Genomic DNA, 16100 nt, shown 5'->3' on the forward strand with positions numbered 1-16100 from the left:
ACAGCGTTTCATTAAATCCATCTAGAGGGTTCTGCCCAAATAAGAGGCACAAAAATGGCTTAATGCCCCAAATCACATACCTCTTCAAAATTTTCACACGATTTCACATTGGTGCCCGAATCCTGATCCCTCAATCGATCTCTACGAACTCGCGTGAGTGTTCTCCAGTCGTGCAAACTGCGAACTGGTGTTGGCTGCTATTCTAGGGTTTTGATAGTGAGTTGAAGGTTAATTCTTGTTCTTCAGTTCTCCTAGTTTCTGATGATTAACCTTGGATTCCATACTAATCACTCGACTTCATCGTATTTCTGCTCTTTCGTTCTATAGTTGGAGAAGAATCAAAGATCTATTCAGAACTTTTGCACCTATTGAAGCAAAGAGGTCATTGTTCGGAGAGTCTTCACCAGGTTTGATTTGATTTTTTTCTTAATTCTTGCCCAAATATGAAGGTAGGATTTTAATCTTCGATTATTAGCATTTGATAATCAGTCTAAGATTTCCACAGTTTTTGCACTTAGAGGGTTTGGATTTACTTTCATCGAGGTATTGATTTTCATTCGGATAACATATTGGGGCTTTTGGGTTGATTCATTCACGTTCAATAAGTGTGCTTGTGCCACTTCTATACCCTTGGTTTAGGAGAAGTCCAAATGTGGACCCCTTGGCTAGCAATTTTTTCTTTTGATCCTCTATGGCTAGCAATTCACTACTTTACATTCTTGTGTTTTTGAAAAGGACAACAACTATGGATACCAAAAATTGGATACACTGAGTAGAGTCGTAAGGGATATGCCCGGTTGAAACTGTAATATACTTGACTGATGCAAGGAAGCAAAACATAGAGATAGAAAATTCCAAGAACCAGAAAAGATGCTACAATTTTTAGAGTTGTTTTTTGACCTCAAATTTGCTTCTTCTTTTTTTCTTTTTTTGTGAGGAAACACAAATACATACCGATAAACTAAACAATTACAAAGGACATTTATCTTGACATACTTTTTTTTTGGTGTTAGAAATAGAAGTGCAGTGTGTTTTGCAAGGTTACATTGAAAAATTGGAATTATGCCAGTGACTGAGTTGTATAGGAAGGACAGACTTTGTTCTTTTATCCCTTGTTTATCTGATAAGCAGTTCATTGATTCCACAGTCTCTTCTTTAGTGTGGATTTCTTGTTCTCAAAAGCAAAGTATACATGTGTATTTTACTTGGGTCAGACTGTTGAATATGGAATAATTTGTGAAATCCTATGTAGACATCATTTTGGGACTCCTGTATCTCTCTTCATGGTTGCAGTTGCAGGCTTGCTGAGGTACTTGAGACTTTTGGTTTATTTACCTATTTCTCTTCAAAAGGTAATCAAGCGTATGTGATAAATCACTCTGTTGCATAAGAATATAAGAATATAAGAATATAGCGTTTTTCTGCCATCGTTATAATAAGTTGAGGAATCAGTAGCGTTTTTTTTTTACCTTTTCCATAGCGTGTAAATTAAAGAAGGAAAAAGAGCGCTGAAATTTTTTGCACTCCCACTCGATTGAAATTTTGTTCCCCGAAATATCTGCGATTTTGTTTCAAGATCCAACTTTTTTCATCCACGGGATTGGTGGTTCCTCAAAAGATTTTGCCGAAACAGCTCTTGTCATACGCTGCATTGCGCCGATGGAAAGGTTTCATCGGAAAGAGCTTGCTACTTTTGTCTTCTTTCTTTGAACTTGGAATTGTTGAGCATACTTGTTGGAGGTATTTGGAAACTGGTAGAATACAAGTCTGCATCTTACTGTTTTGGCACATTTTAGCCAAAATGTTGAACTTTAAAAGGCCTTGTTCAACTGTTTGCACTGGTAATTATGATGTGAATTGTGGAGCTTTTTTCCGGTATGGTTTGATAGTTTTAGCCTTAGGAGCATGGGTCCTTTGTCATCTTTTAAACTTTTTGTGTTTGATTTTGATACTACAAATTGTTTAAATGTGCAGCCCTAATATCTAAGTAGGACTGCACAGTCTTTATCTAATTTAACAGAATGTCTAGGAATCAGCCAACACTAGCTTTATGGTATTTGTGACTTGTATTGTGTTGACAATCAACAATGTTAGAGAAGAATGGGCCTGAAGTAGTAAGCATATTTATTGGTGAAACTTAGAAGAATGTTAGAGATTTATTTGCTGATGCTTAACAAGACCAGAGAACTCAAGGTAAAGGCTTATGCAAAAGTTACTCCAAGCATTCCCTCTGGTGTCTAGTGTAGGGATGGCAATTTGCCCCACCCCGCCCTGTCTTGATTAGGACTGATTTTTATCAAATTTTCGAGTTCTAAGGCATGTTCGAGTTGAAATTAGAAAAATTTGGCCAGAATCGGGTTGATATTACCCCACCTCATACCCCATCCCGATCCCGAACCCCCCCCCCCCCCCCCCACCCTCCAATTTTTTTTTATACTTTTTACCCTAATTTATTATCATTATATAGGAGTACTAAAAATAGTTACATATTCTTACCTTTATATTTTCACCATTATACTAAAATATCACTTTATTTATAACTATTTCCTTTTGTTTTGTTTTAAGGTTAACAAATTCTTTTTAATTTCTTACAGACTGAGTTGCTAGTCTTCTTTGCTCTCTACTAGTAGCTAGTGCTCTCTCTCTCTCTCTCTCTCTCTCTCTCTCAGTATATATTACTCTCTTGGAATCAAAACATGTCCTGAGCCGTCATTTTCCCTATTAAAACTTGGGTTTGGTTAAGTACAATAATCAACCGGGCTAAGTAGAGATCGTCATGAAGATGCTGTAAAGCCCCCTAGCTAACCCCGACTAACCTGCAAAGTGCATACCCAATCCAATACACTCACTCTCTCTCTCTCTCTCTCTCTCTCTCTCTCTCTCTCTCTCTCTCTCTCTCTCTCTCTCTCTCTCTCTCTCTCTCTCTCTCTCTCTCTGGTCACCCTAGAGTCATGAAAGTGAAATATACAGACAAAGAGTGACGTGAAGAACTCCTTCAATTTCTGATGCAAAAAAAAACTCCTGCAGTCTCATATGATGTTAAAAAAACACCGTCACAAGAAACACTGGTCAGCGATATTTATCTTACGATTCCCCTTCACCATTTGTAGTCAATACCCTTCTTATGATGTCATGACATTTGATTGAATAGTTTATACGAAACCAAACACTTAAGTAACATTTACCATATGCCGTCCTTCACCGGTCCAGCGTCCATTTGGCACTTGAATTGAGTCTTTCTGACCCACCCTTTTCAACTCTTGTCTCCAACATTTGCAAATCTCACCCAAGCGTGCCATGATATATTGACATCGAAGAATTTTCTAATGTGTACTTGTAGACCCGCAAAATATATGCGTGAGTGTGTGTAAATGTGTAAATTGTGTGTGGAAATAGAATTTTCCCGACCTCTAAACTACTCCGACGAGACTGATTAGATGGAAAGTGCTTGCTGATTGTGATCTCTAATTATCCCCTGTTTTTAGCTAAATATATTTTATGGGTTGTTATGAACATATGATTATCATCACTCTTTGTGGGGGCGTGATTTCTTCGTGCTCCTTCTGGTGTGGCCGGTCTTGATGTACCTGCAAAACCGGAGGGGGTTGTTCCTCCGGGAAGAAACTCCGATGATCAAGTCAGTAGATGGGAAGAAGAAGTTTAGTGAGAACAATATGTAGGAGAGAGAAGTGTTCTTTTTACTAGATTTTTTCTATATCTTTCTCAGTGGTCATGCTTCTCTATTTATAGGCAAAGAGGTGAAGTGCTGAGCAAGTTGGCCACACTTTCCACGTGTCACGTTCTGCTCGGTTGGCGCCTTTCTAGCAGGGCCAGTTAGTGAACACCACTTCCCTAGTCTTTCAGAGCCACATGGGCTGATGTCAGGAGGGTCACATCGTTCAGAGATGTCACTTCGAATGTAAGAAAGGACAGCCTAAATATCAGTAGATATTTATAGAAGGTTCCACAATCGTCTAGGTTCGGCGGGACCCACGTCCAGCATACGAATTATCCGAGCGTATGATATCCCGGCCGAGGCACACCCTGGCCGAACAAACGGAAGTTCGTATCCGTGCGCTTGATAAAGCCCCGAGCGAACTTATGTGTCGTACGTTCGGATGTTGCTTATAATTGTTCGGTGAAGTACTCGTGGTTCTGTCTATCTTTCGGCCCAGCCGACGTCCAGACTTATTTGAAGGCGAACCGTGATAGCTTGGATGATGGGTCAAACAACGTGTGAACCCTCATCGCCCCTTTTTGACCTGGTGAACCTTCGGATATTTCGGCCCCCTACACTCTTGTACGTACAGTAGTAGTTTAAGTAATTTACTAAACCCGGGTGGTGACCTTCCGCATGTTGGGTTGAGCTAGCTCCCCTTCATACACCCACTCTCCAAATCTCTGATCTCTCCCTTCTTATGGGCCCTTTTTCCCATTCCATAATTTTTTATCCGAAATATTCATCTCATAAATTTGCAGTCTAAAATATTCTTTCAAAAAATGAGCTTTGCTATATATGGGTATTGATAAGCACATGACCAAATCATAATTTGGTTACTAAAATAGGTAGCGTACGTAAGTTTATTTATTTATTTATTTATTTTTGCTGTCCATTCAATAAACAAATTACGATTTGTTCACGTATTTCAGATTTTCAACCAAATTACTTTTTTGCATAGGTGTTGTATCTTTGGTATCTATGAAATGAATAGTTCATATCATTGTTTTGAATTCTGGTTGGGATCTGAAATTTGGAGGTATTAAGGAGTACTGTTGAAAGATAGATACTGGTAATATGGTATGGACAGGAGCTGACTCGATGTTGGCCGCGTGTACGGCACATGCCATGGTAGGTCAATTAATTAACAACTGGTATTAAGAGTATCAAACACTAGATTAGTACTCCATATTCCTGGGGAATTACTTTAGGCAGAAGTTACAGAGTAGTTGAATTGTTGGAACGTAGTGGAAGAATCTCTATGTTGGGATGAGGATTCTGTGAAACCATATATAGACTTCTTCTGGGACAGTATGGGCTACCCAATAAGGTATTGGCCTAACTTGCAAGAAAAAATTATGGTAAAGAATATTATGGGACAGCTCGTTTTGAAAATGTTTTCATCCTTATTCAAGAAAGCATGTATTCTCAGTGTCTCTACTCCTACCAACTAGTCATGCAAATTCAAACTTTAGTTAACCATGTTCCCCTCTGAAGATGACTACTGTAAGTACATTTCCGAAAGAAAAAAAAAAAAAAGACAGACTATTGTGACAGATGTTGGTGAGACTATATATGTTTGGAATGTCTGTGAGCGGGTGCAATGGTCATTTCTTTCGGTTTCTACATTGTGAAGTCTAATGATATTGTCTTTTCTTATTTTGATATTCGGGAATTTTTAGACCAGCTTATGTGAACTTAAGAACTTAAGTAGTTTACAAAGGATCAGTGATCGCACTATATATTGAAGTTCAATTAAAGTGAGGACAAGTATGGATTGATTCTGTAAGAGTCGTAGTATTTAAGAAGTTTCAAACGTTAGGCCTAATAATATTGTTTACTAAGGCATATGTATATATGTAGGAACAGATCCAAGAATATAGTCTAGCAGGACACCTATTAATCATAATAGCGAAAGTTCATTTTTTTTAGTCAACCACAATTAGATCGTACAAAATTAAGGCATCCATTACCAACTACAAAAGTTTATAACACAAACTTTAAGTTAAATTAGGTAAAAATGAGCACAAAATCTCAAACAAAATTTTTTACGTATGTTTTAAAATGAACCTTAGACAAATTTTAGAATGATTGAGCTAATTTTCTTAATGACTTTATTTTAAAATATTTCTCACAGACAGTTAAAAATAAAGAGAATCAAGAAAGAATTATCTCTAAATGGACAAACAGCTTGTAAAGGAACAAGTATAAATACATCATATGCTGAAATTCAGGCATAAAACTAATTCTATATACATATATATATATATATATACACACACATGTATGTGTGTATTTTTGAGATATATGCAAATGTACACTTTATAATTAGCTCCACATGTGTATGTTTATATATTAACACATTTTCATAATTATGCTAATTTATACAAAAATATAAAAAATATATTTTAATTTCGAATGAGAACACGTGCCCCTATGTAAACCTGTCCTTGTATGTATGTATATATAAAATGTATGGATTTACAATGTTAACAAAGCGATAAGAGCAACTCTTACATATCTTCCCAATACTTCATCATAGCAGAAGAACTGCAGAGACCGTAGGTAGATATCACTCGTATTGTGTTACGCAAGTAAATTGTTCTTCTGGACTATGTGCATTCGATTTATTTATATTCAGCATTGGTTTTCCGTAAAGAATGCATCGGGGAATCCATTAATTCCTACAGCGGGTACAATCCAGTATTATGGAATTGGGTTCTGTTTGTGTAATTTCAACTTTTGCTTTGTTTTGACGAAGGGCCAAGAGAACCTCATGCGGAGGAGATCTTCTCAAGATTTTGTTCCTATTCCTCTACTGTTCGTCTAAAAAAGGACTCTCTCTCTCTCTCTCTCTCTCTCTCTCTCTCTCTCTCCCCTTTAAACAAAGTTTACAGTAGCAAAGAAATTGAGAATGTCAATATGCCTTCTCTTTCCCATCTTCATGACCCTTTTCCCCTTGTGTCCTTTCTCTGGTTTTATTCCCTCCAAAATCGATTGCCTTTTGATAAATCAAAAGCATTGCATGGTAAAGTACAACAACTTCCGAGAAAAACAAATTTAAATGCATAAAAGGAAGGAGAGAACTAAATTATGAATTTCGGGACTGCCTACACAGTAGTACTACCCACATGGATTGCCTTCTACTCTCCTAATTTCTGATAAGAAATTGATGCCGATTTTTGAGTTTCTTTTTCCTTCTTGATTTTCTTTTTTTTTTTTTTTAAATTTGCCCACCTCTTTCTGTAGAGCATATGAACAGATAAGAGATGTGAAACTAAGATGGAGTTATTCCGATGGGAATTTTGGAAGCTCAATTACTGATACAGCCATCCTGCGAAAAAAGTTCTAAGCCAAGGGTTTTCTTCTAATGGAGGAGAAGCTATAGCAACTACTGCTTTCCTCATGATCATGATCATGATCTGATGATTCATGAGAAGAGACTACTGTGACCCCACTCGAACCCGAAGAGGATGACACAGGGATCAGATTCAAATCAGTCCTCTCCTTACCCAAGAAATCATAGAAAACAGGCCCATTTTCCCCCACACTCCCAACTTTCTCACAGTTGTAGGATTTTGTCATCTCCTCCTCATGTTTAGTGCCCCTTTTCTTCAAAAATATGCGGCAAATTACCCAATCTTCCATTACAGTCTGCAAGGAATCGAAACACAATCATCATTAACCACTGAAAAACCTATAAACCGAGTTCGGACTCTGATTGATTAAAACCAGAACAAAAGGAACTCACCTGGGTTGAGTTCTTTTTCTGCCGGATTTCAGTAGCATCAACGAGGCGGTATTCGTGCATGATCCAATCAGTCCTAGAACCATGTGGAGGCTTCCCTCTGTAAAAAACCAGAGTTTTCTTCATCCCCACGACTTTGTTACCCCTAGATGTCAAGATTTGCTTGTCTATTCCGGTTGCCTTCCAGTAGCCGTTACCAGTTGCTCTATTGGACCGGTTCCCGTTCGGGTATTTCGCTTCCCTTGTGCTGAAAAAATACCTCTCTTGCCCAGAGTCCCCTGAACACACAAACATTACGGTTCCCGTTAGAACAAACACTTCCTCCGGTTACATCAAAATTGAGCTGAATGTCAGTCCCATCGACCCATTTCTAATGGAATTCAAATAAACGCAAAATACAGGTGATAAGGGGCACACCTAGAAGAATGGTTATGTCACGGATCAACTGTATTTTGATTTTTGTTCAATGAATTACCAGCTAAACCGAGACTTAAGTTCTATTTAGTTGGGTCGGCTACATTAGACAAATGAAAAGAGAAAAAAAAACAAAGGCAAGCTAACCTGGCAAGTCCCAGGGGTCGGATTTGCAAACATCCACCTCTGGAATAATGGAAGCCGGCAAAGGGCAAGAAAGTACTTTGCGCCTCAAGTATTGAACGACGAGCTCTTCATCAGTTGGGTGGAATCGGAAGCCAGGTGGCAATTTCATCACACCATCCCTAACGAAGTTGAGCTTCTCCATCTACCCTCAGACCCAAAAAGACTAAAACGTCAAATGGGAAGAAAGGAATTGGACTACGAAAAAAGGGTCCAACTTCAATTGAGCTTGGATTTACTTGACAAGCAAGAGACGAGAGAGAAAAAAACAGAACAGAAGAAGAAGAAGAAGAAGAAGAAGAAGAAAAAGAAGAAGAGAAGAAATCAAGAGAGCAGGAGGAGAAGGTGGGGATATGAGGAAGAAAGTGGGGCATCTTTATAGTAATTGGGGAAGTTGAGGAAGGGGTGAGGTGGGGTGTGGAGTGGAGGGCTTCAGAATAAGGACGAACCATTTTTTTGCGTAAAGTAGACTCAACCTCTTCGTACTCCTTCCTTTGATGCATTTTCTCAAACGTTTTAAGGGTATATCGTTTTGTTTCTCTGTGGGAGAGCTCAAAAGATTCTAATAACAAGTTGAGACGAAAACCCATTGACGCACAAAAATAAATACTTATTAGTTGTGCTGGATTTCGACCTTTCTCTGTAGGCTAACCGTAGCAGTTAAAATCACATCTCTTGAACGTTTCCTCACTTGCACATTGCACTTGTCCGATAGAGTAACCAAACGAACATAAGTATTATCTACTCTCTCTTTTTTCTTCTTAAATGATCAATCTATGAAACTTACCGTCAAGTTTCTTTCATGGACAGTTTCATAAATCCAGTTTGATGGATTGTTCCATGCCTTTTTTTTCATTTTTCTTTTTTAAGAGAAGTACTTTGCACTTTTAAATGAACAAGTTACATTTTTGGGAAGTTATAAATATTCCAAAAATTGTACAAACCACATTTTGGGACATTTATAACTGCCAAAAAAATGTGGTTCGTTCACTGAATTACAACGCGATATTCAATCAACTTGATTATTTGTAAGTTTGTTCTACGCGTCAAGCTCTAAATAGTGAACGGTTTTGGATCAGATTTTTGGGCTCGGAATGCTGCCCCGTATTTTGGGCACAAGTGACCCCAAGTCCATCCTGTCCAATCACATAATGAAACCGTGCAGTCCTGTTTATTCTTTGGTGGGTCGGAATCGTTCACCATTTAGAAATCGTCAACCAACCCTGTCAAAACCATCTTGATTGGATATTAGTTGATATGGTTCCAAGACATATGTATCTCATAAAAAGGTTACGCACTAGACCGGAAATATATCAAACAATATTTGATTAATAATGACTTTTGGCGCGACTAACATTCTCGACGAGTTTTGAGGAGTGAAAGATTCTAATCATCTAGATGGGCTCGAGAAGGACCCAGATAGGAACTTGAGCAAGATTGTTCTGTTTCTTTGAGGGATTTGGAGAGATCTCGTTTCTTGATAATATTACATGCCCATCAAATTAAGTGCACTACTCTTACCCTTTCTGCATTCCAAGGGCAACCAAGAAAATTAAGGGAAGGGGAAAAAGATTGAGGGAAGGGATTATTGGATGGTGAAGAGGGTATTTTTGTCTTTGTGTGAAGGAGTTGGTGTTGTGGACCATGAAATGCACACTTTTCTCACCGAATGGAATGCACAGATGGGCAGGGGAGTGGGGGACCTCGTGAGGGTGAAGTCACCTTATGTCATGCTTACAGCTGTAGGACACCAGAGAGTCCGTCCTTTAATGGGCAAAAAACTGAAAAGTACAAAGTACACCCCAATCCATGAAATACTGAAATACAGTTGGGGATGCTTGCAAGAGAGAGAGAGAGAGAGAGAGAGAGGGGCAGAAGATCGATCAGTAGTTGGCTTTTGGCACTGAGCGTCTGTTTCCCGGAAATGCTACCCATACATATATACCACCACAACCTCATACTCAAAACAAAACAAATGGGACGCGATTGAATGTGGAATCAAAATACCAAAAATGAGACAAAGCATGCTCTACTAAGATGCTTGTAGTCTCTAATGACCATTTAACTATGATGATGAAGTCACTATAAGTACTTAGAATGAAGCAACATCATTATTAAAGTCCTTGACTTCTGAGATTCTAATTAATTAATTTTACACCCGAATTTAAAATCAACTTTTAAAAATTAGAATCAACTTGAATAAATAAGCTATCCTACAAATAAATCACAAGGAGCTGGATGTTATAACTAGTAACTGACAAACAAGAATAAATCTTGAATGCAACGGTGCGCATTACCAAACGATTGAATACCCTATTTTTCACTAACAAAATTATGTAACTCACGCCTCCGTAAGTTTCAGGTGATGAAATTACTGTTATACTCGCTTATCGAAGAATTAAAGATGGAAAGGGAACGGAGTGGTCCTTTTAACTTTGACACATACATTAATTGAGTTGGAGATCCTTCAGAGCAAGGGAGCCGTTGGCATGGCATGCATTAATTAATAATCCTATCTACCCCTTATTAGTATTGGTTGGAGGCCAGAAAAAGTATTACTAGTGAACTTTTGTCTATTAGTATTGGTTGGAGGCAAGAAAAAGTGGAGTACTAGTGAACTTAATTTTGTGGGTATGCATGCTATACCGGAAAGGGGCAGTTTTGTCATAATGCTATATTATTTTTGTGGCCTTTGTGCCCTTGGGGAGAAGAGGGATGGGAGGCGGTGGCTGGGGGGTTAAGGGGAATAAAAATTTCCGGTCCTACTTGCTTCCGAAACGACGGGCAACCACGTCGGATTCGAGGGTAACTGACAAAAGAGCCACCTAGCCTTCTACTGTTGCCCCATTTCAAGATTTGCTGATATCTTCTTGGATCATGTCATGTATTGGAGATCGAATTAGTCCAAGTATAATGACGGTTCTACCCTTATTGTATGTACAACCGTCTAAATTTTGCTACAGCACTAGCATATGATTGTTCATCCATCCTTTTTACATACTTATTACATGTAGGTGCTATTGACACAGATTTTATGTGCACAGACTGTACACAAAATTCAATGTTGGGCCTATTATGGGTCTCATAAAAATAATTCGAGCTGTTTATTAAATTTAAAACATTTTTTCAAGGTTTCTTTAAAAAATCAACTCAATCCAGTACCTATAAGTGTTCGATCCAATTGTCTAATTTTTTCATTCAGGTTTTAGGATCCTATAAAAGTGAGGTAATTGGATCGAGCACTTATAAGTATCGGATTAAACTAATTTTTCGTGGAGTTTTCAAAAAACTGTTTTGAATTTAATGAACGGTTCAGATCATTGTTATGGAACCCGTAGTGGATCCCATGTCATGACTTGTGCACAATATGTCTATGGATTCCGTTTTACATAAGGAATGAGTGGTATCTCGTGCAATGCACAGAGGAGAGATATCCAATTTAGTTTTTTTTTAAACTTTTTAAATTTAGTTGATGGAGTAATAGAAAGTGAAGTTTTGATTTGCAAAGTCTTACAATTTTGTAATTTTTGGTAATTTTTCACGGCCATACGTACATAAACAAAAAGTCAATAGGAATGGTGATAGAGACTAACGAACACATAATACGAAATAAAACAATATAAAAGTAAGAAGTCCTACTATAATACTACCTTCGTGTTGCAAAGTAAGTCAACTACAAAAACATGTGCAATTTTTAAACAAAAATAAATTAACTATGTGCATATTTAAATTTTTTTTGAACCAAACTAAATATCTTAATAGTTTTTAAATTGGGGTAAAAACATTTTAAAAATCATGGACATGACTAATTTATTTTTGATAAAGGACTAACTTTGCGGGATGATGGTGTACAATAAGCGAGAGGAAGACTTTTAATTTGATATGCATGGTTAGAAATATTGAGAAGGGGTTTCTTTAGTTAAATCATAATAACTGATTGTTTTACGGGTAACGATAGTCTACCATTGGTTTGATTCTTTGTTTTGAAAATAAGATCTCAATATAAATTCTAGCTAGGGGTGCTATATAGAGCAGAGGTGCATTATACTAGTGTAGTGTAGCAAAATTAATGATGTCATTTTGATCATCTTATTTAAAGTTGTTTAGAGGTGGATTAGATTTTGATTTAATTTGTAAATAAAAAATTGTTTAGATACTAGAACTAAACGATTTTAAATATCATAAATAATTTTTAATCATCGATTTTGAATTCATAACATTTGTTTGTAATAAATTGTCTTAATGTGCATAGTATATGGCTAAAGAGGGCTTTGTGTAAGATGTATTTTTTTTTTCTTTATCGGCCCGTGTGTATCATTTCTCTGCTATCCTGCGCACCAACAGTTTTGCTCAAAACTTCCCACCTAACATTTAGGACATTAACAAACTACAAAATATGCTTTTCAAGAACACTATAAACCAACTTAATATGATATAGGCGCAGCAAGCACCCGCTTACACCGGCCAAAGAGATAGATGTAATTAGATGCATGTATGAAAATTCTCCCCAAGTCTTCTCAATAAAACAAAACAAATGGGAGTAAAACTGATCACATGGATTGGTCACTTCAATAAATATGACCGGATGCAAGGGTTATAAACGGGATAGCAAGATTTGAAGAGGGAGTAACGTGGGACGGTTGAGATTTTGGTTAAAACTGGAGCCTCAAACATTGACAATTGAAGTAAGCTTTGATTCCGTGGGGAGTAGGGAAACCCCTTTCTGATAATTTTATAAAAAAATCGGAGGGACTCACGGCAAATAATATACGTAACATTTGTATTATATATTAAGTTAATACATAGAAAAAGGACGTTTGAGATTCCCACAAGCAAATGTTCTCTCCCCGGCCACTTGTGTTATATATATAACTGGTGCTTACCCGTACCTATGGCACTATGCACTCCGGTAGTGCCGTAGACACGGACATTTTTGTAATATATTTTTGTTTTTTTTATGCCAACGCTAGAAGCCGAGCAGTTTGTAAAAAGAACCAATGAAATTTTTGTAATATATTTGTAAGAGTGTGCGTGTTTTCTTAAGAGAGTTGGAGAGCACACATCAACCCTTGGATCAAATGAATCTCAGTCATTCTTTCAACTTGTGTTTGTGTGGTCTTCATACCCTTGCGTTTTATTAGATAGATAATAATAATAATATATGAATATGATTATATATATGAAAAGAAAAGTTAAATCTTTCGTAAGCCTTATTCCGGCCATGATTTTTCTCCCTTTCTCTATTTATTTATTTTTTTAGAATTTTAGGTTGGGAGTCAAGGGGAGTTTGCGTGTAGGTGTTGAAGAGGGTTTTAAGGAGAAAAGAGAGATACGTCAAAGGCTGAAATTATTGTGTTTTTGAGTAAAATATGTTGTTCAGTGGAACATCTCTTTTGGCCCCTCCATAACATGTACACTCTCTCTCTCTCTCTCTCTCTCTCTCTCTCTCTCTCTCTCTCTCTCTCTCTCTCTCTCTCATGCGTCTAGAGTTTGGTTTTGGGGTTTTCTTTCTGTCTAACCATTTTTCTCATCTATGGGTTTTGTGCTTCGCTAAAATTGGATTAACCCCTTTTGAGGTTGCCCACCTTTGAAGCATTTCCACAGATTTGGATAACATATTAACCTTCTTGCATGTTGTCTACATGAGAAAGAGAAAGCTTTCCACGAGTGGGGTTTCATTAATTTGGAGTCCTGGACTTTCAAGAAACCCAATTTATTATTTAATTAATTTTGCACCAATGTAGAAAAAGCTGTCTTAATAATTAATACTAGTAGCTAGCTGAGTAGTAGAGGAAAAATAGGTATCCTCCACAGGGGAACCCAAAATTTATGAACATTAGGATCAAATACCTAAACCGCCCACATTATTGTTGCTCTCTTTGCCTAATGGAATTTTGGAACAATTCACTAGTATTTGTGATATCAAATACGTTAATGATATTCGTACCGACCGTTTGTAGGGAAACCGTACCGACCGGCCGTGCCGGGCCGTCTCCGGCTACCGGATGACCGATCCGAGCCATCCAAAAATTTTATAAAAAAAAACCTAGGGGCCTTCGCGAGAATTAACGGCATCCGATGTGTGTATGGTGCTTGATCTAAATACCTTTTTTTTATGTATATGTATTGTGCATACATATACATGAAAAAAGGGTATTTAGATCAAGCACCATACACATATCGGATGCCGTTGATTCTCGCAAAGGCCCCTCGGTTTTTTTTTTAAATTTTTTGGACGGATCGGATCAGCCGTCCGGTGGCCAAAGACGACCCGGCGCGGCTGGTCGGTACGGTTTCCCTACAAACCTGTCGGTACACATAGCATGACTCATATCAAATATGCTAAATACTAATAAAAACACACGTACTCCAAGCAAATTTTTAATTTAACGGAGTCGTGTGACTTCACATGCTATAACATCCCTGCTCATTGTATTCTCATCAACATTTCTTGAAGACCCTCAAACATGACTATTGGGACCCATTTTTCCAGGGTAAATCAAAATAGTTGCAATCAATCTAGGCTCGGCCCTAGGCATTGGCTTATAAAGCCGCTGCCTAAGGCCTCAATATTTGGCCTGCAGTAATAGGGCTCATATAGACATAGGAATATCATCTACTATTTATGTCAGTTTGTTTAAATCCAAGGATCGTTTAGTAAGCGTTTGTCCTTGTCTCGTCTCATTCCAAGTTTAAAACTTGCGAACTTTATTTTTGTCACTCCAAAATTTCTTGTGAAGCGTGATTCAAAGTTTTGTTATCGAATACTGAACTCAAATCTACAGAAAAATAAAGACGTATTCTAACAACTATACAACTATTTGTTATACTTCACAATTTTCATATAAGAGAAAAACACTTAAATAAAACTGATCCACACGTCTTAAAAACAAAATCTCGTATCTGTAGTTTTAGATTTTCTTAAGAGTTATACAAATGATTGGCTTAAGTTTTTTTTTTTTTTTTAAGGCAAAAGAAAGTTTAATTAATCTTTGAAATTGTTACAAAGGCTAAAGGGAAGAAGGACTTTAGACGGCATCATATCCCTAAACAAAGCTAACAATCCTGTGCTAATATTGAGACCCAATCCATCCGAGATTAGCAAAATACCAACCAAGAAAACACCAATAGGCCAAGCCCAAAACATTTATTGAGACAAGTCCAAACCTAGAAAAACCCTAAACCTATCAACAGCAACAGAACCACAGCTCCCACCTAGATCAGCCTCAGCCCAACCACCACGCCATAACCTCCTCCAACTGTAGCCACCATCGGACCAGCACTCCGCACCAGCATCTACACGAACGAGAAGCCTCAATGATTTGCTTAAGTTACTGTGTCTTATATGTTAATAATATAGATTTAGTCGTAATGGTTTTTTAAAAAAATGTGTTCAAAAAAGTTGAAAATAAATAGGTTACAATTTAGCTAGCCTAGGCCACCAAACCATGCATATAGGCAGTCCCTAAATCATTAATAACAAGCCACGTCATCAAGGCTTTGATTGTCAGCCCAAGTTAAACACGAAATCTTTGCATTTATTAATATATGGTTTGTTCCAGCGAAACCCTATAACGCATGGTTACCTTGTAGCTCATACACTGGTTTAATTGTAGAAAATTAAGGAGATGGTCTTTCTATTTCTACCTCTGTCCCAAAATGTTTGTCCGGTCCATAAAATGATGACTAAAAATAATGCATTTCTTTTAAGAAAAATCCAAACTTTTTTCATAAATTAAAAGAACTCATCAATATCTAGTGAATCGTTAAAAAAAAAATTAAATTGTTCTTGTAAAAATTGTATTATTTTGACGTTCTTATTTTGCGGACCGGACAAACGTTATGGGATGGAAGGAGTATTTAAATGGAAAAAGGTCTTAATCATTGTGATCAAACATTCTCCGTTTGTCTAAGACACCATAATAAATTGGATTAACTTAACCCCAATTCAAGTAAATATATTTCTTCCGGCAATAATTAACTAGAAAGAGTTGCACTAAGTGAAAGGTAAAATGATGAAGAAAGGGAAATGCAGCT

General features: G+C 37.3%; 1 protein-coding gene across 1 annotated transcript; it reads right to left on the bottom strand.

Moving 5' to 3' along the window:
• Positions 1-6764: 6764 nt before the first annotated feature.
• Positions 6765-8754, bottom strand: LOC131310720 (NAC domain-containing protein 83-like). The gene is made up of 3 exons (XM_058337895.1): positions 8028-8754; positions 7470-7744; positions 6765-7372 (listed from the first exon to the last, which is right to left on the bottom strand). The coding sequence occupies exons 1-3, from the start codon at positions 8206-8208 to the stop codon at positions 7067-7069; spliced, it is 762 nt and encodes a 253-aa protein (XP_058193878.1). The 5' UTR covers positions 8209-8754; the 3' UTR covers positions 6765-7066.
• Positions 8755-16100: the final 7346 nt, after the last annotated feature.

This window comes from Rhododendron vialii, chromosome 12a (assembly GCF_030253575.1).
Source record: "Rhododendron vialii isolate Sample 1 chromosome 12a, ASM3025357v1".
NCBI lineage: Eukaryota > Viridiplantae > Streptophyta > Magnoliopsida > Ericales > Ericaceae > Rhododendron > Rhododendron vialii.

Bases quoted from the DNA above. Each gene is read 5' to 3' on its own strand.
- LOC131310720 (XM_058337895.1), bottom strand. From the start codon at position 8,208: ATGGAGAAGCTCAACTTCGTTAGGGATGGTGTGATGAAATTGCCACCT. The intron at 7,745-8,027 runs GTTAGCTTGCCT...TTGTGTGTTCAG, and splicing joins CGACCCCTGGGACTTGCCAG to GGGACTCTGGGCAAGAGAGG. The intron at 7,373-7,469 runs GTGAGTTCCTTT...GATTCCTTGCAG, and splicing joins AGAAAAAGAACTCAACCCAG to ACTGTAATGGAAGATTGGGT.